The sequence below is a fragment of the Zingiber officinale genome, chromosome 4B (genome assembly GCF_018446385.1).
Source record: "Zingiber officinale cultivar Zhangliang chromosome 4B, Zo_v1.1, whole genome shotgun sequence".
Taxonomy (NCBI): domain Eukaryota; kingdom Viridiplantae; phylum Streptophyta; class Magnoliopsida; order Zingiberales; family Zingiberaceae; genus Zingiber; species Zingiber officinale.
Window position 1 is genome coordinate 119,473,114 of NC_055993.1, and position 22,436 is coordinate 119,495,549.

Below are 22,436 nucleotides of genomic sequence, written 5' to 3' on the forward strand. Positions count from 1 at the left end.
AGCGACATATCTTATCGCAAATCCAGTCTTCATGCTTGTTCCAAACATGTTGAGATTGATTTTCATTTTGTCCGTGAACGTGTGATAACTCGACAACTTTCCGTTTCTTACATCTCTACTTAAGATCAAATTGTTGATATATTCATCAAACCATTATCCATACAATGTTTTACCAAACTAGCAATCAAAATCAATGTCCAAGTACTCCTGTTGAGTTTGTTGAAGGATAATGACAGCAAAGAAGATAATAATGAATAATAATCTTGAATTGATTTCAACCATATCAGGTATTATAATCAAAATCGACATGAATCAATAACATAAGACAATATTTTCAAATTTATCATATTCATTGCTATAATTATAAATATTATGATTATAAATATTATTATATGCTAAGGTACGTAAGCTTCTAGACATAGCACCAGAGGGAATTAGACAATGATTAAGTTTATATATTGCAAATAGAACTTGATCAAATGCAAATAGCCACAAAGATGAATAGTGCCAGAAATCTACTGTTGGTGCTATCACTAAGATCAGACTTTCTCGTCCATCCTGCTCCTGTGTGATATGGATTTGAGAAACTCAGGAATTTCAATTTATTTCAAACCATGGGGAATGATGCCTTAAACCTCGATGATGCTACTTCGATGAGGGTAATGAGGCTACTTCGATGCCTTAAACCTCACTTAATCGGCTCACAAGGTGACATTTCTATTGCACAAGACCGCAATTAGGATTCAGAGAAAAGTGTCAATACTAGTATCAAACCAGGCATAAATAGACGAATTCTAGTCACTGTCAGAGTCACATAACAAGATTGCAGTGTGCCAGAATTTGAAGAATTTCAGCAAACAAATGGATGGTATGGCACAATGACTGAGAGTTTTATGGTGTTTCCAAATATCAAATAGTTCAATAAGTTGAAGAAACTCATATAAGCCAGCCAGGTTAAGATCATAGCCATTGAGTGCATAAATCTAAGAAAGTATAAGTTTGACAAGAGGAACAAGATACTGCAACTGACCCATTAATGTCCAAGAATGTAGCTGCCTCGACAAGAAGTGTCAGTATAATAATTGCTAAGAGCTAGTGACAATACAGAGATATAGGCAGTTCTTTTAAGCATAACATTCCATATAAAATTTTAAGAACTTCCATTGGATAATGGATAATAATAAGCATGTAAAAAAAATTAAGAAAATAAAATAGTCAGACACAAAAAAAAATAAATTAAAAGATTACTCAATAGAACTATTTTAAAGTGTATCAACCAATAAATTTTTAAGATTTTTGATGAAATAAAAAATATATTTCTTTTCACTTTTAGAGGTACATGATATATCAAGAATCTCAATAACAAAAAAATAAAATTAAATTAAAGGAAAACTTATATTACAACTATCACTCAATAGCAAATTGTTTATTTATTGCATAACTATACACCATAAAGCAACACAAATTTCTCACACAACATAGTAATAATCCTTAAAAAGAGAAAAATCATAGTATATCCAACAATAAAATAAATCGCGGTGTGACATAAAATAAATCACATATATGCGAAGAACTTCATAAGGCATGACAGATTCACCTTTAAACAATAAAATAAATCGCGGTGTGACATAAAATAAATCACATATATGCGAAGAACTTCATAAGGCATGACAGATGCACCTTTAAACAATAACTATGATCTATGCGTGCTCAGCCTCCTCCCTCGACTTTCATCCTACAATCAAGAGATTAAAGAATTCAAGATTATTAAAAAGGACGGTAACAACACTATACATATAATTGAATTGATGTTTATCTAATATCATCTTACCAGTTATTTTAGAAGTATTCCAATCAGTATTATCACATTTGAATTACAATACATTTGTGATTGCTTATAAGCCGTTGCTGCAAACAAAACATATATATAGTGCCTTTCGATAGTATACATTTTATCAAGAAATATATATATTAAATGTCTAAATTTTGTCAAGAATTTTTTTTCATGAGAATTCTGAAAGTTCTAAGATTCCATATATGGAAAATCTTTTTGAAAATGAGTATATGATGGGATTGAACAACTTGCTTACTAAACTAAAATATCAAGGTTAGTATAAAGTGGATGAGTTTGAACACTATCACTTTTCAATAATTAGCTAAATTAAATAAAAATAAATAAACTTTTTTACAAAAGAAAAAGAAATCATATTATATCACAACAAAGACATAGTTTAGCTGTGCAACTATAGAAATACATATAATGATATGTTATTTTATTCAACTAAAATGATTTTCTAACTTACCTTTCGAACCATGTCGGGCTGGAGGAGCCTATTCAATATTAACATTTGGAACATTTGAGATGATTGGCCAATCTTCACCAGTCTCCCTTGCACATCTACTTTTAAGTTGTGGGCAACCGACAATATTCAAAGTTTTCAACATAGGTAGATTCTTCAAATCCCTTGGCACCCTTTCTAATCGTGGGCAGTTCCAGATTGATAGTATACGAAGAGACTTGAGATGCTGTAGCCAGTCAGGCAAGGTCGTGAGATTGGAAAATCTATTTATGTATAGTTGTTCAAGTTCAGTACTGCTTGCTGCTTCTGCTGTCATAAACGACTCCAATTCATCACAACAACAAATACTTAATGTTTTGATTCCGTACTGAAACATTAATTGATTGTTAAGATGTGAACCAAATAGACATAATTTTTTGAGCGTGTGTTAAGTATTGCAGTTGCCCACGTAAATCAAATTTGTTATCACAAATCTCTATTTGGAACTCATCTACTAAATTCAAGATTTGAACGAGTTCTTTTGGCTGCGGTATCACACCATTCCATCGAAAACAAAGAAAACTGAGACTCCCCACTTCCGACGGGAAGAATACCAAATTATCACACTCTTCAATGGTCAATGAACGAAGCATTTCTAGGAACTGCATTTCATCCACAGGAAGAGATTGGAGTTGTCTGCAGTTTCTAATTTGAAATTTGGTCAAGGATGTGAGGTTTCTGATGGAGCCACTTGGAAGAGATGCTATGTCAGGCATCCCCGTTAGTTGGAGAAGAGAAAGAGAAGTGAATCTTCCGATACATGAGAGTATGCTCTCGCTGTATGATATCTTAAGCTCTTGGATTCTAGGAAGTCTCGGTGTACTTTTCAATTTAGGACACCAGGAAATCAACAACTTTCGCAGTAAAGGAAACAACTGATCGACAACATGAGACTCTGACCATTCCTCTAAATTAAACATCCGTACCAAGCTGAGTTCTCGAAGGGAAGGAAAGCCTCTGTAACCATGGAACTCAGCACCCAAGTGTGTAATGCCATCCATATAGTCTAAGTCAAGCTTCTTAAGAAACTGTAGATTTCCAAACGGAGGAATAAGCTCACAGCCCCTGCAGTTTCCAAGACTAACTTCAACCAAATTTGGCAACTGTGACTCCATCAACCATACTGGAAATTGTGGGCTACTATAACCGCATATTTCTAACCTCTTTAAGCTCGTGTTGGGACAAAGATCAACAAACATGCCCTTGTCATATCTTTCATTAGACACTATGCACAGTTCATTAAGATTTTTATTATTCAAGATTTTTCTGCCACCACAAGAATAATTCTTAAAATCTTTTAAAAATTTAATTGTCATTTTTCCATGAAGCTTCAAATTCTCAAGCTCTATAATTGAGCATGCACCAGGCTTGCCACTTGCAATAAAGAGAGGTAAACTTCGAAGATTAGTTAGTCGAGATAATCCACAGGGCATGTGTGTCAATCTATAATTACTTAGTAAATCAAGATCCCGAAGGTTTTGCATATTCCCTAACTTTTTTGGTAGCTCTCGAAGTTTTTGATTGAAACTCAGATTGAAATACTGTAAATTAGGGAGAAGAGTTATGGAGTCCAGTAGAACTTCAATATGATTCCATGATAAGTTGAGGTACCTCAAATGTATCAGAATTCCTATTGACGTCGGCACCTCCCTGATGCGACCGCGAGTTAAATCTAATGCCCGCAAGTACAATGGTTTAAGTTCTGAGAAGAGTTCAAGCAGATTGATACTCAAATGTGAAAATGTATATATGTGCATAAAGGTGCGCAAGTACAAAGGTTTCTTGCTTAAGTCCTGAGTCATGTTTGGAAACTTTCTTGGATCAATTTGCAAATGATATGTTCTGTTTCCAAAATTTTCCACCGAGTCTTGATAGGAATTCCAATATACATCTGCAGAGACTGATCGTGCCAGATCATGCATTAAATCATGCATCGTGCACTCGGTTACATATTGAGAAGGTACCAAGAGAAAGAATGATCTCAGCACAAGATCATCAAAGACATGCTCGCCCACTGTTTCAGCATCAAAATTTCCTTCTGAACGTACGAAACCATTTGCTATCCACAGTTTTATCAGTTCATCCTTTTTCATCTTAACATCTTTTGAGAATAGGGAAGCAAATGCAAAACACTTCTTTGACCGTAGAGGGAGAGCGTCATAGCTCAACTTTAATACAGCTAACACTTTATCTTCCTGATTTCCCAACTTCCATATTTCACTGTTCAATACCGAGGACCAGTAATTTTCGTCTCGAGTGCTACGGAGCATGCTACCGAGAGATATGGCAGCCAAGGGAACACCGCCACATTTCTCAACAACCTTTGCACCAATTGCCATTAAGTTTTGATCCACTGCTTGATCTCTAAATGCAAATCGTTGAAACAAGGACAGACAATCATCTCTGGACAACTGTTGTAGTTGGTGAGTGGTATCGGATGAGCTCATAATTGAAGAGACCCGTTTACTACGGGTTGTCACCAAAATTTTGCTTCCTCTCGCCCCACATGTTAAGGCTGCTTTCAGCACACCCCACTTTAATGCATCTTCATTCCATACATCATCCAGCACGAGCAGAAATCTCTTCCCAGACAATTCTTCTTCTAGCTTCCGCTTCACTAAATCTATTTCTGAGATGTTGACTGATGAACCTCCAGTAGCCAGTTGTAAAACGGCCTTCATTATCTCTGCGGGATTAAATTCGGCCCCAACAACTTTCCACATTGTTGGACTTGCAAAATGGTCTTGCACTCTCGCATCATTGTAAACATGCTGAGCAAGTGTAGTCTTCCCTAGGCCACCCATCCCAACGATGGCAATGACCTTCACTGTGCCATGGTGGCTTTCATCATCATCATCATCATCATCATCATCCTTTGTTAACATGTCGACAATCTTATTCTTCTCTGGTTCTCTCCCTACAACAACAAAGCTATTGTGGGAGTGGGTCTCTCTGTTGTTGAGACTTGGTTCCGACATGGGGATGCTGCCTTGTTCTTGTAGCAAATTGGAAAGAATGGACTTTTGCAGCAAAATAGAATCCAGACTGTCTGTTATAGCTTTTATCATGCCACCTACCCTACTCTTAAACGCAACTTGATTATCAACAGAGAAGAAATCACTCACCGGCCTTAGAAAAGCTTTTGATCTTTGCTTCTTCTGGAAGACTTTGGTGTCATAGTAATCCACAACATCCTCGAGATCGTAGGCCAAGTATTTGAGCTTCTTCAGCAACTCCTTCACAGTATCTTCCATCAAAGGACGGGACTCGATGTGTTGGATCACCGTGTCAATGATCGGGGACAGCTCCTTGAGCTTCTCCATCTTCCTTTTGATACCAGTTATTGTCTTGAGTTTCTCGTCGAGTTGGAGGAGATCTACCACCTTATCGACCATGAAGCGAGCTGTAGTAGCTACCAAAGCTGCTTCCATAGCTCCGGATGAAGAATGCAGAAGTTGTTTGGTGTGGAATGTGACTAACAATAGCTATGGAGAAGAAATAAGAAGCATTTATTTGCAGGCGATCGACGACTTTGAAGTCTTCATTTTGTAATTTGTATGGATTATTATTAAATCGACTTAAAATGGTACCAGCTCACCCTGACAGTGAGTGGAGTGGGTATTAATTAAATTTAAGTCGGTCGCTAACGCCACATACAGGCCACAAATTTCCAATTTCAATGCTTAAAATATCTGTAATTTATGCATTAATATTATTTTTAATAAAAACATCATTTAATTATTGTAGTTACCATTAGATTTCTAATTAGAGTTCTATTAAAAAAAGTCTAGTATAAGTAATAAATTTGTTATATTACTTGTTCTTATGCATTTTAATACATCTCAAGATGTACAAGTTCACGCACGCTTTTGTTCTCTTTTATAATTTGTCTTGTTGCTCACTTTGTTATTACTACTAATAAATAACAAGAACTAAGATAGCAGCCACTGATAGAGGAAAAGGATCTAGCTAGTTCAGCCGTTCAGGCAGGTCTAATACTTCGAGTCCGCAAAGGATCTTAATTTATAATTATTGACATGAACATTTAATTGTGATGATTTGGTGCATGCATGGATTCTTCTGGTTATCGATCCATGATATCTAAGTGAATTCTTAGAAATATCTTCAGATTTCTGACTACCTAAGTATTAATTAACAGTGGTGGAGCTGACAAACTCGTAAATTACTGTTAACCGCGAATAGAGTAGTTTGGCATTTGTTGTAGTTGTTAAGATGTTGAGCAGGGCTTTGAGTTACAACAACAACAACATGAGCAGTAGGTATCATCCGACAATTTTTACAGCCGAAAGAACTCCATTTCGAAGACTCAGAAGAATAATACAGTTTGTTAATGCAGGAGATTCATTCGATTTTATTATTTATATGTAAATTAATATTTTTAATAATTTTTGGATTTTTTTATTTAGGATATTTTTAGTAATTTTCATCTTTTGTAAGTTAGGATTTTGATTCTATATAAGTGTCTTCTTAATTGATGTTAGATGAAGTTTTTTGGATTAATAATATTTTTTTTTGATAGTGTCATTTATTTTCCTTATTTTCGATGGATAATCACTATCTTATCCCAATGTCAGTTGGTATCAGAGCTCTTTGAATCTCATAGATGGTCATCGTGGTCATGAGCGTGATCATGATAGGTAGGTTCCGACTTTGAAAACCTTAAACCGTGATCATAACATCCAAGACGAGATAGTTTTAGATCTATAAAGAGAAATCATAAAGTTATCCCAACGCTGAACAACATAAGATTTTAAACGTGGTAAGTTTTCTTATTGTAATTTTACTTCCACTTTTGAAAACTCCTATCATAATTAAATTTATTGATTTAATTAACTAAGTAGAGAATTTTTTATTATTAAGAAGTGTCGGACCGTGTGAAAGTTAAATTGATTGCTATATAAAATAAAGGTTGAGTATCAACATGGTAGGATTGCTATATAAAATAAAGGCTTGAGTACCAAAGTCGCACATGGAGAACAACAAGATGAACTTGAGCCCCCTAGCGTCACCAAGATCGATCACTTTGAATGTGCTTCAGAGAACAGAAGTGTAGGAAATAATGTAGTCGTCACTAATTCTGAGCATTCTGCATCTGAATTAGATATTTCTAGCAACAAAGCTCAACCTTTTGAAGACTGTGAAGCACCCTTCAACATAGAATTAAGAGAGAGCATGCCATTTCTATAGATCTCAATCTAAAGTTTATTTGGACCAAGAGCTAGCTCAAGTGGTATCGAATGATCATATTATTGCCTCAGCAGCAAAGACTATTCTATCTATTTCTTTAACGAATCGATATGCCATGGATCATCTAATTGGAGACAGGAAGACTGGATCAGAATATAAGAAAGCAAGAATTAACCTCAATTCTCTGAGGACTCTTTTGACACAATAACTTTGATCGTTAAAGGGATTGAAGATAGAGATAGGAAAAGTAATTGTTATTTATTTTTCAGTAATCAAACGTGCTAAATTATATTTAGCACGCATCCGTCCACAATAAATAATTATCTAGTTGATGTTAGAAGATCTTTCTCCTGTACTACAATCTGATATTATTCTAAATTTGAAGATGAATTTTTTCAATCCGGGACAATTGATACAGGAGGATTTATTGAATATTTTTATTTTTTTAGTAAATTATTATTTTTAATAATTTTTTAGTTTTTTTATTTTAGGTATTTTTGATAATTTATATGTTTTACAAGTTAGTTAGACTTTTTGATATATATAAACCTCTTGTTAGTTGATGTGAAAAAAGTTTTTTATTAATAATATTTTTCTATAGTAACGTTTACTTTTTATATTTTTTTTATAGTGTTTCAAATTAATAAATTTTAAAAGATTATTTTTAACATTCATAATTGAATCAACGAAGAAATCGATACCACGCTGAGGATAATCATTATTCCAGCTGAAGTCATGTGCATGGCTTTTAGCAGTTAATCAAAATACAGTTTGTGCTCATTTTCCAACTGAGAATATCGAACTTGTTGCTGGTTATATAGTAAATTTATTTTACACAATGTATAAATTGCTTTTTATGCAAAATTTCAGATGGAAGTCGTAGAAGCACTAGTTAATAATGTCGCCCCCACGGATTGGTATAAGTTGATATTCGATGTTTAATCTTAGGATCAATTCTCAGCGGATATAAAAATATTTCACTGAATGTCTAATCTCCCTCGTATAAAAGGTTATTATGTTAAGATAAATATCTCTCATGATTTACTCCTTCTAAAATGTGTGGGGCTCTTTTGGAATGAAGGTAACGATTTCACCTTTTGCTACAACAAATCAATAATCCTAAGTGATATACTTGTATCAATGGACAAGGATTCAAGTAGTAGTTGTGGCAAATAACCCTTCCATTTAGGGTTTACCTCTATCTTACCATGGGGTCAGAGATGAGGAATGATTGGCATGAGCGTTATCATATTTTATGTCAACTAGTCAATAATCCCAAACAACTCGAATAATCTCGTGTAGAAAAAATCAGGTTGAAATGTTTTTTCGTCGGCCAAGTGCATGAATCAGCAATAATGTTGAAAAGTTATGATTTTATTATAGTTTGAAATTGGCGTCAGGTAAAATAATGATTATTCTACGGGTTCTATGAATATCATTGATTCGAATACAAATACCGAAAATAATCTTTTAAAATATGTTGATTCAAAAGAATACCAAAAAAATAGGGAATAAAAGATTCTGTCAACAAATATTATTAATCCAAAACTTCTTCTAACATCAACTAACAAGATGATTATATAGAATAAATCCTAACATGTAAAAAATAAAAATTATCAAAAATATTCTAAATATATAAAAATTATAAAAATAAAAATATTTATAAAAATCTTTAGATTCTCCCTCCTGTATCAATTAGCTCGGGTTTAAAAGAACTCAGCGAGACATCGTTGGGTAGAAGTCGATGCCCTCGAACAAGGAGTTGATCTCAAGGGTGGTATGCGCGGTGGAAGAGAGAGTCCTCTTGGTTCTCTCGTAGGCCGTTCTAAGTCGCAGTAGAGCCTGCACTAGATTTTCGCTAATGTCCTATTTGTGTTTCCTCTTGAACTTCTGCACAAAGTGGTTCGCCATTCCGTTGCCAAAATCCTTGTCGCCGAGATGCATGTCTCTGGCGATGACCTTCACCTTAATATTAGCTTGACTTAAATTATATTGAAGAGATTGTTGCATCCAGAATGTTCTGAAATTCCAATGCAGAGACATGGTAAATCATTATCCGTTGCATCAAAATACTTCTCTATTACATCCGTAAATTCAAAACTTGATGATTCGGCCTTGGATGGAAGAAAATCAAGTCTGGGTCTTGTTGGCCAATAGCATATTCCTTAGCCAATAAGTTCGGAGGATTAGTTGTTTGCATATACTGAGGTCAGCTTCCTCTTGCACATTTTGTAACAGTTTGTGATGATCAAAGTAATTGGTCAGTGGACTCAAGAAACTCAGCTTCAATTTTCTAGTTAATTTGAGTAAAGACAATTGTTGGACCAGCCAGCAAAGAAGTACCGGAATCAACAATTGCAGAACAGCCTTCATAACAGAATCCTGTTGGATATTGGGGCCTAAATGGACCAATACGATTGTGAGGAGGAAAAATCGGAAGCCATCAATTGTTGAAAGTCGTAATTGACTTCAAAATTGAAATCTACGTTTCGCGTAGATAGATTTAGACTATTAATTTGCTCAAAACCGATTAAGGGTGAATGAGAAATTAATGTTCAAAGTCGGCCCAAAATAACGTTGGTTATTCATTAAGGAAATGTAAGGGAGAATAGTCCCACATCGGAAATTTCCGATGTGCATTCCTTACTTATTAATGATGTTGAGTTATTGGAGTTAACTCAGAAAAGTACCAAGTACTCTCTACTCAGGGGCGAGCAGATGTTGACGAAACACACAAATGTGAAGTGTGTTATGTAAAAGATGAAATTTGTATGCCCCTGTCTCACACTATTTGAAGGCAGTAAATTAAGAAATCAAAGCAATCACCACATGGAAAAGTATTTCTATCAACTTAGAAAATCAATTCTTACTTAATTCTACAAATCTACAACACAATAATCAATTCGGTCTCCTAGGAACATTTTGATCGACTATGTTATATCATAGCGGCACTGTATTATCAATTGAGATTTCTTTGAATCCAAACTCAAATTTTGACATAAGAAGTTGTGCTCGGCTTTTTATGGGCTTCAATAAATGACTGATCCATGATGACACTGCCATCAATTGGGGCATGACCTTCACTAAAGAAAATTGATATTGATCCAGTACAATAGTGAATCATGAACACTCCCTACACAGAGCAGGACCTCTTTCTCCTTTATTTTGACTTCGGCGCCATTTTCAATCACCGCAGTGGCGTAGTTAGAATTTTCACTAGGCAAAACGACAGAGTCAGCGAACGATGACGATGATGCTAATAGTAAATAACAATGTTAGCTAAGTGAAAGAAATCAATTAAATAAATTTCACCTCAATTAAAAGGTATTTTTTATGGAACATCGGCGAAGAGACGACGTTAGCCAAGTGAAGACAACGACCATACAACAAATGACAGTGACTATGGTAGCAATCGGTGTCTAGCGATAGCAACTTGGACTATAACGACAGTCACATGTCGCGAAAGATTTTGTGGGTAAAATTAGAGTTAGAAAAAAGAATATGAAAAAAATTATAGGAAGAAAAAAAAAAAGAAAAAAGGAAAATAAAAGTGAGATTAGAGAAGGAAGAAGAAAAACGGATAAAAAAATTGACTCCAGAAAAGAGGAAAATGGGTTAGATTGAAAGGGTTTTAATTGAAATTTTTTTGATGAAAAGACGAGAAAGTTTCAAAATTTATGATTATATATATTTTTTTTCATGGTATTAATATTTTTCTTGAATTTCAGGGGATGCGACCGCACCCCCTGAGCCTTATATAACTACGCCCATGAATCACCGTGTTTATTTTTTCTCCGACTTCCCGTAACATATCAAGTATATAATTTTTCAAACCGATTAATTTTAGAGGTGGCTAGTTTGACTCCAAGAAATTTTCACTAGCCACTAAGATAAATTAAAAAACGTTCATTAAGGCTCATCGAAATAGCCAACATTCTTAGAGTTGTTATCCTATTAAAAGAAAATTCCTGTAGTGCGTCATCTGATTCTCATTTATTTTGTTATCATACTTGTATTTCTGAAGATTGTGGCAGAGCCATTTGATTCTCATTTATTTTGTCATCATCCTCCGAATCATTCATAGGAATCAGCAAACTCTTACGAACAATCATAATCTCACAGTCACCACTTTAAAATATCTTGTCAAGTTCTTCCTCTTCATAAACTCAATCACCAACTATTTCGATCTTATCTTCCAACTCGTTAAGCCAATCAAATGATTTATCAGTCCATAACGTATCAAAAAACTTGGAAAAATTAATTGAAAATCCGATATGTTTGTACCATTCATCTTGACTATGGTTCTCACGATTGTGATAGAGTTTTGCAAAAATAGAATCTGGATTAAGATTAGGGGACTTGTAACCTTTAAGATCTTACGTCGCTAGATGGTAGGGTAGGATAACTTTATGACTTTTCTATGTAGATCTTCAAATATTTTATCTTTGTTACTATGATCATGTCCTGCCACCATGAGATTTGGGATTCGAATCTCGACATAGTCGAGGTAAATATCTCTATCATGTGTCAGTAATTATTCCAAAGGCTAGTAGCTATCCGTGATTTACCTCCTCCGTATTGACTTTGGGACGGGTTGGCGAGGGGCGCTGGGGGCGAGCATAATCGTCTTTTGCCACATTGGTTACTGCGATCACAATGCGAGGCTTTCTCAACTGGAACTTGACTCTCATGATCTTGATCACAACCACGATGCAATGAGATCCAAAGAGCTCTAATGTCAACTGATGTTGGGTAGAATAGCGATAATCATGCAGGCTATATTAATTCTGTTAATTCGACTGCGAATTTCGAAAATAATCTTTTAAACCTATTGATTCAGAAGAATACCAAGACATAAAGAAATAAACCGAACTGGCGAAAAATATTATTAATCGAAAAATTACTTATAACATCAACTAACAAATGTTTATATAAACTCAAAACACTAGCCTATAAAAGATAAAGAATTATTAAAAATACTCTAAATACTAAAAATAATTTAAAAAATTATCAAAAAAATAATAAAAATATTTTTAGTATACTAGAAATTCTCACTATTAATTCTATAGGTGAAGAAGGAACTCAAGCGAGATGAAATCAGAAATTTTATATTGAAAGGACTAAATATATATATGTGTATTTTGAGAGGAGGTGACTATATTTTTATTTCCCATTCACCTCTCTCTCACCCCTTATTTCTATATCTCGTATATTTTTTATACTTAGAATTTAAGAAAGACGGTTATCGCTATGGATCCTAATTTTGCTCTTTCCCTGAATCCAAGGGTAAGTCAAATCCATTGGTTTTGAATAAGATTCTTCGAGTCAAAATTGAAAGGTGAGAGTTGACATTGTTGAGGCCCAAAGTCATGAGACCTACCTCGTAGGTTTTCTCGCAAAGAAGTTTAGAAGGTCAGTTGACTTTAACAAATTGGGAACACAAGAATGTAAGTTTTCATATGGATGGCATTTAAAGGAGAGAAAATTTTCATTTTATTCCTGTATTTTAACTACTTTTTTAAATAGTACAAGATTTATAAAAATAAGGGATAACATGATAATCAAACTATAGATATTAATACTTATGACAGTGTAATTTGTTTTATATCAAAGGTAGAAAATTTAAATGGCGTCTCTTATTATCATATCATATTATCCTTCAATTTTGAAATAAATACTAAAAGGGTGTTTTATATTATGAAAATGTCTGTCCAATGGCATTGTAGCAACTCTAGAATAATTTTGGTCAACTATTTTTTTTTAAAAAAAAATATGGAATTGTCATATCCGTATCGATCTCATGAATATAAAAATTCAAAATGATAAGTGCAAAATTTCAACAAAATGTCAACTATTCTATATTGAAGCAATTCTAACTAAAATTATTTTAGTAGTTTTTTGGGGAAAAAATAAGCAAAGGATGTTTTTTTCATTCAAAGATATCTTTTTTATTTATTATCAAAAGGATATCATATCCCCGTCTCTATACATTTTATTTTCTAAAATTGTCTTTATTTTTAATATTGTTATAGCAACTATAGATTTATAATTGCTAGGATCATGTAACTAACTGCTACAACATAATATCATAAATAAATGATTTATGTTATAGCAATTCGTACCTATTGTTACATTATGTTGACTGAAGTATTTATATTATAAAAGTTATGAGTAGTAGTTATTATAATAAAATGTTATCAGTGTTATCAAAATCGATGTGATATAATATAATATTAATCAGTATTAAATAAAAAATAAAGTATTTATATTGTAACAATTATGAATTATAATTGTTAATTATGTTTAGATTATAATAGTGTTAAAAAATAAGGATAATTTTTTTAAAAAAAAAGTTAAAATGATTGACGGAGGATGAGACATTCATTTAATAATAAATGTAAAATAATAAGATGCCCATTGTCAAAATTGCTCTGACAAATTTTGATCAAATTAGATCAATTTGATCAACTTTGAGCTGTTTGAATTAATATTTGAATTATTTTGACTAATGTTAAAATTGTTTAAGTATAATTATTTAGTAATTTGGAGCATGGAGTAACTTTAGCAAAAGAATTAAAACGGAGCATCCTTTTTTATTTTCGAAAAATATATATATATAATTTTTTAAAAACTAAAATCCACTAGGTGCATGTTTCCGGATTAAAAACAGATAATGCTTAAAAACAAAACCTGCACCAGCCGGGAATCGAACCCGGGTCTGTACCGTGGCAGGGTACTATTCTACCACTAGACCACTGGTGCCTCGATGATGTGTTATAATATTATTTAATATAAATTTAATTTTCTTTTCACAATAACCCTCCCTATAAAGGAAGAATAAACCATAGTTAAATAGAAGTGATTATCTATAATTATAATTAAGATAGTTTTGGATTTAAAAACTTCCGAGTTCAAAGAGACAACAAGACGAAACACAAACAAGGTTCGTCATTTAGTTTTTTTGTTTTTCGGATTAAATCTCGTGTTTCAAAGGGGAAGAGTGTGATTCTTCTAGTGCATCTTCAACTCTTAATCCATTTACCCTACCTTACATTTTGACCTCTTCCAAAGGTCAAACTCTAGTCTCAATCCATCAAACTCCATCTAGATCTATTTTAATTAACTCCAATGTCTCTTAATTTACCTTTGATTGAAATCAAAAGAGCACTCTTTTTCATTAAACACCCCAAGATCTCTCCACCCTTCTTTGTTACTCCAATTACCCTTCTTTACTTGAATGGTCCAAATGAAAATTTCATTGTTAATTAGGTAAGTACTTGGGTTAATACTATAGTGTAGTAATTATCAACCATAATTATTACAATGTGTAGTAACTAAGATCCATAATCACTATAATATGTACGCAAGTAAATTCTAGTGACTAGTATATTGTAGCAACAATTATTATAGTTGCTACAATATGTGCACAAGTAAGATCTATTCAACTAAGCTAATGCTAGTCAACAACATATTACAAATCGTAGTTACTACAATAGTATATTAATTATTAGTGATAAGTACTACAACATACACATAGGTGCTAAGGGCATCTATAATTATTATAACTCTAAATGAACTTTTTAATGATCTCCAATATGACATATCCTTGCTTCGCCACAAAAAAAAAAACATCTCAATAGCCTTTTTTTTTTGGCCCTTATACTATTAGATCACACATATTTGTTTACTATTTTTTATTTAATATCTATATATATACTTTTTATTTAATATTTTAATTAATTATGATGTTTAAATGTTTATTTATAATTTTTATTTAATATATTAATCAACTTGTGCTTTTTAATTAAATTTAGTTATAATCATTTGTAGATTTTTTTTAACTTATCACATACATTTATTTTCAAAAATAATAATTTGATAACAAATTTATTGAAAATTTATATTTATCTTACTATTTATTAAAAATTTATCCCCTTTATTAACTAACTTTAGTGAAACCTAAAATGAAATTAAGTTAATATCATTCTTTTCTTTTAACATCGAAAATAATTTCAAGATTTATTAATAATTTTCACAAACTCATCAATTAAGGATCTAGAGTTCGAGACTCAACCGTGGTCTATTATTAAAAAAAAATCATTAATCAATCAATGATCTAGATTTCGATACTCAGCCGCGGCGTATTATTAGAAATTTTTTCCATAAATCAATCAAAGATCTAGAGCTCGAGACTCAGTTGTGGTGTATTATTGAGAAATTTTTCATTAATTAATTAAAAATCTAGAGTTCTCTTTAGTCTCACATTTTAGAATTGGCAATACTGCGAAGTGTTAGATTGTAGAGCTCGCTAGAGGAGGGGTGAATAGCGATTTAAAATTTTGAATTAAGTACGCAATAGAAATACGAATAACAATGCTAATACAGATTATTTTTACTTGGTTCGGAGCCTTCGTCGACTCATACTCTAAGGCCCGCACTCGTCGAGTGCTTTCGTTGGACAATCACTAATAATTCGCAAGATGTTTACAAATGTAAGTACAAGAATAAAACAATACCAACAACAGAGAAAAGAAAAACGAGCATAGGTTATCAGAGAGGTTTCACAGCATCGCAGGAGCATAGCGCAATGGAGCAGTCATAGAAGCAGTTCTTGTTTTTATTGCTCCGTGGAGGCCTTCTTTTATAGGCATGCTTCGGGCGCCCGGATCCCTTCCACTACAAGAAAACAGGGCTTCATAAACGGATTTTTAAAACGGAATTAAAATCTGTTTTAATTTTTAGTAAATCAAAGCCGAATTTAATACGGAATTACTAATCAATTATATTTAAATATAATATAATATACAAAAAACTATTTGAGACGAAATTTAAAACGAACCAAAAACGAATTTATAAAATAAATATTTATAAACAAAAATAAATACAGATTTAAAACAGAATTTGATAGGAAACTTTATTTGTCAATAAATCTGTTTATATATTTTTAAACAGAAATAAATTCGGTTTTTAATTTATATTTAATTATAAAAGAAATGTATTAAATTATTTTTATTATTATTTTATTTTATTTTAATAAACCCTATGTTAAATCCTGTTTAACTTTTTTCGTTCGACTCCCTCGCTACGTTATCTTCCTTGCCGACTCAAGCTTTATGCCGATCGCTGCCTGACTGACTGCTTTCTCGTCGACTTTTCTTGTATCTCGACAACGTCGTGTATCTGACCGAATCTGTTGCTCGTATCTCACCGACTCTGCTGCTCTCTCCCAAAAGGTAACCCCTAATTTCTTCTTCTTCCTCTTGCTGTGTGGACTGCCACGCCACACGCCCTTGATTTTGTCGGCGGCCACTGCCGCAGACGCGTGCGCCACCAGATAATTACTTGAGGCAGAAACCACGTTAGATGCCCAAGCGACCAAATCACAGAAATTTGTGAGATTGCTGTTGTTTAGGGAAAAGTGACAGATGATTTATGTTCCTATTCTTGTTACCTTTGCAAAGAGAAGAAGTCATGTTACTTTCATAGAATCCAGAATAACATCTCCATCTTTTGTATGCCTAAAATGATTTATGTTCACCAATGATTTACAAATTTCCTCTTTTAAAGATTCTATCTCTTCTTTAAGAAAATCAATTTCCAGATTTCTGTCTTTGCAAAGATAACTCACTTTCTATGAACCAAATGAAATAGTTATGGTCTTGTGTTAAATGTATATTGGTAATGACAAGTGATACAGGAACTTGACTCTTTTCTGCGACAATCTTGTTTAGTGGAACTAGGATTTGAACTACCATTCCATAATATGTTGTACAGTTAGCAATCTTAATGTTGCTTATGATTTTAAGTTTTCATGTTAGTTATTTGTCTATCAACCATGAATGTATACCTTTTACAGGCTTCTCTTTCTAGCATTGCTTATAGTCATCAATGATCTTGCTCATATATTTTTGGATTTTTTTTTTAGTAGAACACCACTGATCAAACTATCTCTAAAGAAAACCTAAGGAGGGTTTTATTGGTGCATTAGTTACCACATTATTTGATTCGTTTGTGGTGCATGTTTTATCTTGATTCTCATTTGTTATCTTTTTGTCGTGTGTTGGTAGTTTACGTCATGCAGTCTGGAGATTTCTCATAATTGTTGTTAGCATTAGTTGAGTTATTTCTTTATTCAGTGTATAGACATTCCTTTTAGCATCTTTCCAGATTAACCAAACTTTTCCCCTCTTTTTCATCTTCATTTAGCAAGTGTAAATACTCCAAAGTTTGTAATGTAATATAAGCGCAAAGGAAAAGAGTGCGAGCGATGTAGATTGGAAACAAATTCGAGAATTAACTTCAAATAGAGAAAATTGCCTTTGGAGATGAATTGTGAATTTATAATTAAGTGCATCAGTAGCAAGTTAAATTAATAAGATGCAATGGTCAACATTGTTTGAAGTGCTCTTCCGATTTTGGAGGTTTATTGTTTGATAACTGCTCTAGTTTCTTTCTTAGCTTGGTTCATTTCTCTTGTTCAACTTTAGCTAATGTGATGGTTGCTAGAAATAATTCAATCACTCCAGTTTGTTTCTAAAGTTCTTTCTCCAATAACTCAACCTGTAACTCAAGATTATTGATAATGGAGGAAGAATTTGAAGATTTTGAATCAGACGAAGAAACACAAGATGAAACAGATCACGACTCTAATAATAGTGCAAGTGAAATGGAAAATTATAATTAAATATAATTGTTATTTTGTTTAGCAATCTTTTCAATTTTATTGTGTTGATTTTGATCTTCATTGGTGTACTGCTATTCTATTGTGTTGATTTCGATCTTTATAGGTGTACTGGCATTTATTGCTTCTATTAGTGTACTGCTATTCTATTAGTGTTACTGCTATTAGTTTGTGTTAGTACTGGTGTTTACTGCATAGTGTTTATTGCTAGTGTTTACTGCTAGTATTTTGCACAGTATAATCCGTATTGCATAGTGCTGATCACTGTAGAAATTTGTTGTCCACTGCTGTTGCCTTTGTTGAATTCTGCAGAAATTTTGTTTACTGAATTGTATTTGTTGTTTACTGCAAATAAAAAATATTTGTAGAAATTTGTCAGATTTGTTGTTGTTTACTGAATCTTACTGCTGTTTTTGTTCTTCGTTGGTGTACTGTTATTCTATTGTGTTGATTTTGATCTTCATTGGTTTACTGTCATTTACTGTCGTTTATTACTTTATGCTAGTGTTCTATTGCTGCATAGTGCTACTGCTATTGTTCTATTGGTTATGTATTGTTTCATAAATTGCTATTGTTCTATTACTGCTAGTGTTCTATTACTGCTAGTGTTCTATTGGTTATGTACTGCTAGTGTTCTATTACTGCTATTGTTTGTTCTTTTGGTAATGTTCTATTTATGCTAGTGTACTAGAAATTCTGCCGTTTCATATGGTTGTTCTATTGGTGCTACTACTATTAGTATTGGTGTACTGTTATTGATGTTACTATTGTTTGTGTTACAAAACTAGTGTTTACTGAATTTTACTGCTAGTGTTTACTGCATAGTGCCTAATGCTATATTGTATGGACAACAACAGATGCTAGAAATATTCAATTACTGCATAGTGCCTCAATCTTTGTTTGTCTTCTCCATACTTGCCTTTTTGCAAGTCATTGAACTTTAAACACCAGTGCATTAAATGTATCGGTTGCTTATATGTGCTTTGTCAATATGCAAGTGTAGTGGTGATCTAATTACTGTATAGCGCCTAATGCTAGTGTTTACTGCTATTAGTATTGGTGTAATGCTTGTTTGAGTTAAAATATGAAAGGAAGATACATATGAGGCATGCATACTGGTGTAAGGCTATTAGTATTGGTGTATTTTATTTTGTTTACAGAAATTTGTCACGCTTGATATTTTCTGCAGAAATTTTATTTGTATAGTGTAATCTATACTACATAGTGTTGTTCACTGCAGACATTTATTGTTCACTGCTGTTGTCTTTGCTGAACTCGTTATCAAAGAAAATCGGCAAAGGGAAGAAAAACTTATCGAGGAAGGTAGAAAAGGGAAGAAAAACTTATGGAGGAAGGTAGACAAAGAGAAGAAAATCTCAAGGAGATGGTTCATAAGATGATTCAAGAGGTTGGATATACAAATCATTTGTATCCAGGAGGATCTGGTCCCCGCGAGGATCATGATAAATGAAATAAAAAATTAGATTTAGTTAGATAATATGAATATTTGAATGATGTGATATTTTTAGATTAAAAATTAATTGCTTCGAATATTTTTAATTTATTTGAAATGTGTGATTGTTTTTGCTAAAATAATATGTGGAAGAGTAAAATAAAAATATAATATAATAAAAAATTATTGATAAATTTAAATATGAATTTTGTAAACATATTTATAAACAAATTAAAATTATTTTTGACATGTTATTTGAAATAGATTAATAATAAATTTAAAACAAAATGAGAGACAAAATTTATATACGAATTTATAAAGATGATTGTAAACAGATTTATAAACAGATTAAAATTATATTTAACATATAATTTGTGACAGACTAATGACAGATTTAAAACAAAAGTATAAACGAATTTTATATACAGATTTATAAATAAGATTGGAAACGGATTATAAACAAATTAAGATTATATTTATTATATAATTTGAGACAGACTAATAACGGATTTAAAACAAAATTAGAGACAGAATTCGTATTTGAAATTAATTTCATTTGGTTAAATTTAAAACAAATATATAAACGGTTTTTCAATCGATTTATGAAATTAGAGACGGAATAATTCCGTCTCAAAATTAGCTACGGGGCTTTCAATAACGGAATTTTGAGACGGAATATTTTGTTTTAAATATTGTTTAGAGACAGAAAAATGGCTTTTAGAAACAAATTTTTTTGTCTCTGAAGCCATGTTTTCTTGTAGTGTTCCGGACGCCTAAACTGTGACGTCGACCGTCCAATCAACGCTCGCCTATCTATCAGGATAAGTTTTGCCTTCTGGGCACCCGAACCGATTCCGGGCGCCCAGACCACCTTTCTCTAGAAAGTCCTTTTCCTGCAAGAAAATGTTAGTCTGAGGTAAAATAAAGGTTAAACTACCTTGTAAAACAAAAGTTAGCACGATTTAAAATTTTGAATTAAGTACGCAATAGAAATATGAATGACAATGCTAATACGAATTATTTTTACTTGGTTCGGAGCCTTCGTCGACTCCTACTCCAAGGCCCGCACTTGTCGAGTGCTTTCGTTGGACAATCACTAATAATTCGCAAGATGTTTACAAATGTAAGTACAAGAATAAAACAATACCAACAACAGAGAAAAGAAAATCGAGCATAGGTTATCAGAGAGGTTTCATAGCATCGCAGGAGCATAGCGCAATGGAGCAGTCATAAAAGCAGTTCTTGTTTTTATTGCTCCGTGGAGGCCTTCTTTTATAGGCATGCTTCGGGCGCCCGGATCCCTTCCGGACGCCTAGACCGTGACGTCGACCGTCCAATCAACGCTCGCCTATTTGTCAGGATAAGTTTTGCCTTCTGGGCACCCGGACCGATTCCGGGCGCCCAGACCACCTTTCTCCAGAAAGTCCTTTTCTGGCAAGAAAATGTTAGTCTGAGGTAAAATAAAGGTTAAACTACCTTACAAAACAAAAGTTAGCACAATTATAGTAAAAGAGTAGTAATTAGATTTCGTCTCACCGAGACCGGAATCCAGTCACAATCTCAATTTAGATTCATGAAATTGTTCTAAGTTGGATCGACGCCTACTGTTCCCTCGAACGGGGAACGCATACTAACCAAGTCACTCTCCTTTAGTGACTTACCTTAACTTACATCCCAGATGTCCGGTCAGTCAGTCGATCCATCTGGACTTTGTGCTAACTATCAGGTCAGCCCGTCGACCTAGCTGGACTTCGTGCTAGCTATCAGATCAGCCCGTTGACCTAGCTGGGCTTCGAGCCAACTATCCGGTTGGCCCGTTGACTTAGCTGGACTTCGTGCCAGCTATCTGGTCGGCCCGTCGACCTAGCTGGGCATCTCCTGCACACTTCGTCAAAGTGTTAGATCACAATGAAACTAACTTAACATACTTTGCCATTCATCAAAATCTGAGTTAGACCGTCAGTGCTAATCGTACCAACAATCTCTGTCTTTTTGATGCAATGATAACCTGGGTTAAGTTAGTAAAAATTATACAAAACATTAGTAAGTATAAGACATGATTTTTAAGTTAGCCTTGTTTTATGTTTGGTATTTTGTTGCTAACTAACTTAAACCACCTAACCCTCTCCCTTTGACATTCATCAAAAAATTACAAGCATAGACAATTTTCAAGTTGACAACAGAAAATAAGTTAACCTTGAAAAAAAAAATTAACACCAGAGAATTATGATAATACAAAATGTTCAGGTTGACCTTGGGGAGTTAACGTAGAAGAAACAAGTTAAAGGAAAATATTGAAAAAGTTGTTAAAAGAATCAAAAATAGTTTTCAACATCCTTTATCTTTTTCAAAATTGCTAAGTTTTTTTAAATAGCTAACTTTTTATCAGAAATACTAAAGCAAAAACCTACTAACTTTGTAAAATTAAATAGGTTTGTAAAATTGAGGTAATTTTCAGAGTATCTTTCAAAAACAAGTTTTGTAAAATTAAATGAATTTTCAAACTTAAGCTTGTAAAATTAAACCATTTTTCAAACATAAGTCCAATTTTTAGAAATAAGTTTATGAAAGTCCTTTTTAAAACTATGTTTTTGAAAGCCATTTTCAAAAATAAGTTTTTGAAATAAGGTTTTGAAGGTTATTTTCAAAAAAAAAAATTTGAAAGTTATTTTCAAAAATTAAATTTGTAAAATTAAAGTAAGTTTCAAAATAATTCTCAAAAATGAATTTGCAGAAGTAAAGCAATTTTAAAATA

At 32.9% G+C, this 22,436-nt stretch overlaps 1 protein-coding gene, 1 long non-coding RNA gene and 1 other non-coding gene across 3 annotated transcripts; 1 reads left to right on the plus strand and 2 right to left on the minus strand.

The window, feature by feature from the left end:
* Positions 1 to 1,459: 1,459 nt before the first annotated feature.
* Positions 1,460 to 5,798, minus strand: LOC121976245 (putative disease resistance protein RGA1). The gene is made up of 2 exons (XM_042528336.1): positions 2,304 to 5,798; positions 1,460 to 1,735 (listed from the first exon to the last, which is right to left on the minus strand). The coding sequence occupies exon 1, from the start codon at positions 5,768 to 5,770 to the stop codon at positions 2,687 to 2,689; it is 3,084 nt and encodes a 1,027-aa protein (XP_042384270.1). The 5' UTR covers positions 5,771 to 5,798; the 3' UTR covers positions 1,460 to 1,735; positions 2,304 to 2,686.
* Positions 5,799 to 14,238: 8,440 nt separating this feature from the next.
* Positions 14,239 to 14,309, minus strand: TRNAG-GCC. The gene has a single exon. It is a non-coding gene; the product is annotated as a tRNA-Gly (tRNA).
* A 2,302-nt stretch (positions 14,310 to 16,611) lies between these two features.
* On the plus strand, positions 16,612 to 19,788 carry LOC121976246. The gene is made up of 2 exons (XR_006110575.1): positions 16,612 to 16,780; positions 19,469 to 19,788. It is a non-coding gene; the product is annotated as an uncharacterized LOC121976246 (long non-coding RNA).
* Positions 19,789 to 22,436: the final 2,648 nt, after the last annotated feature.

Bases quoted from the DNA above. Each gene is read 5' to 3' on its own strand.
- LOC121976245 (XM_042528336.1), bottom strand. From the start codon at position 5,770: ATGGAAGCAGCTTTGGTAGCTACTACAGCTCGCTTCATGGTCGATAAG.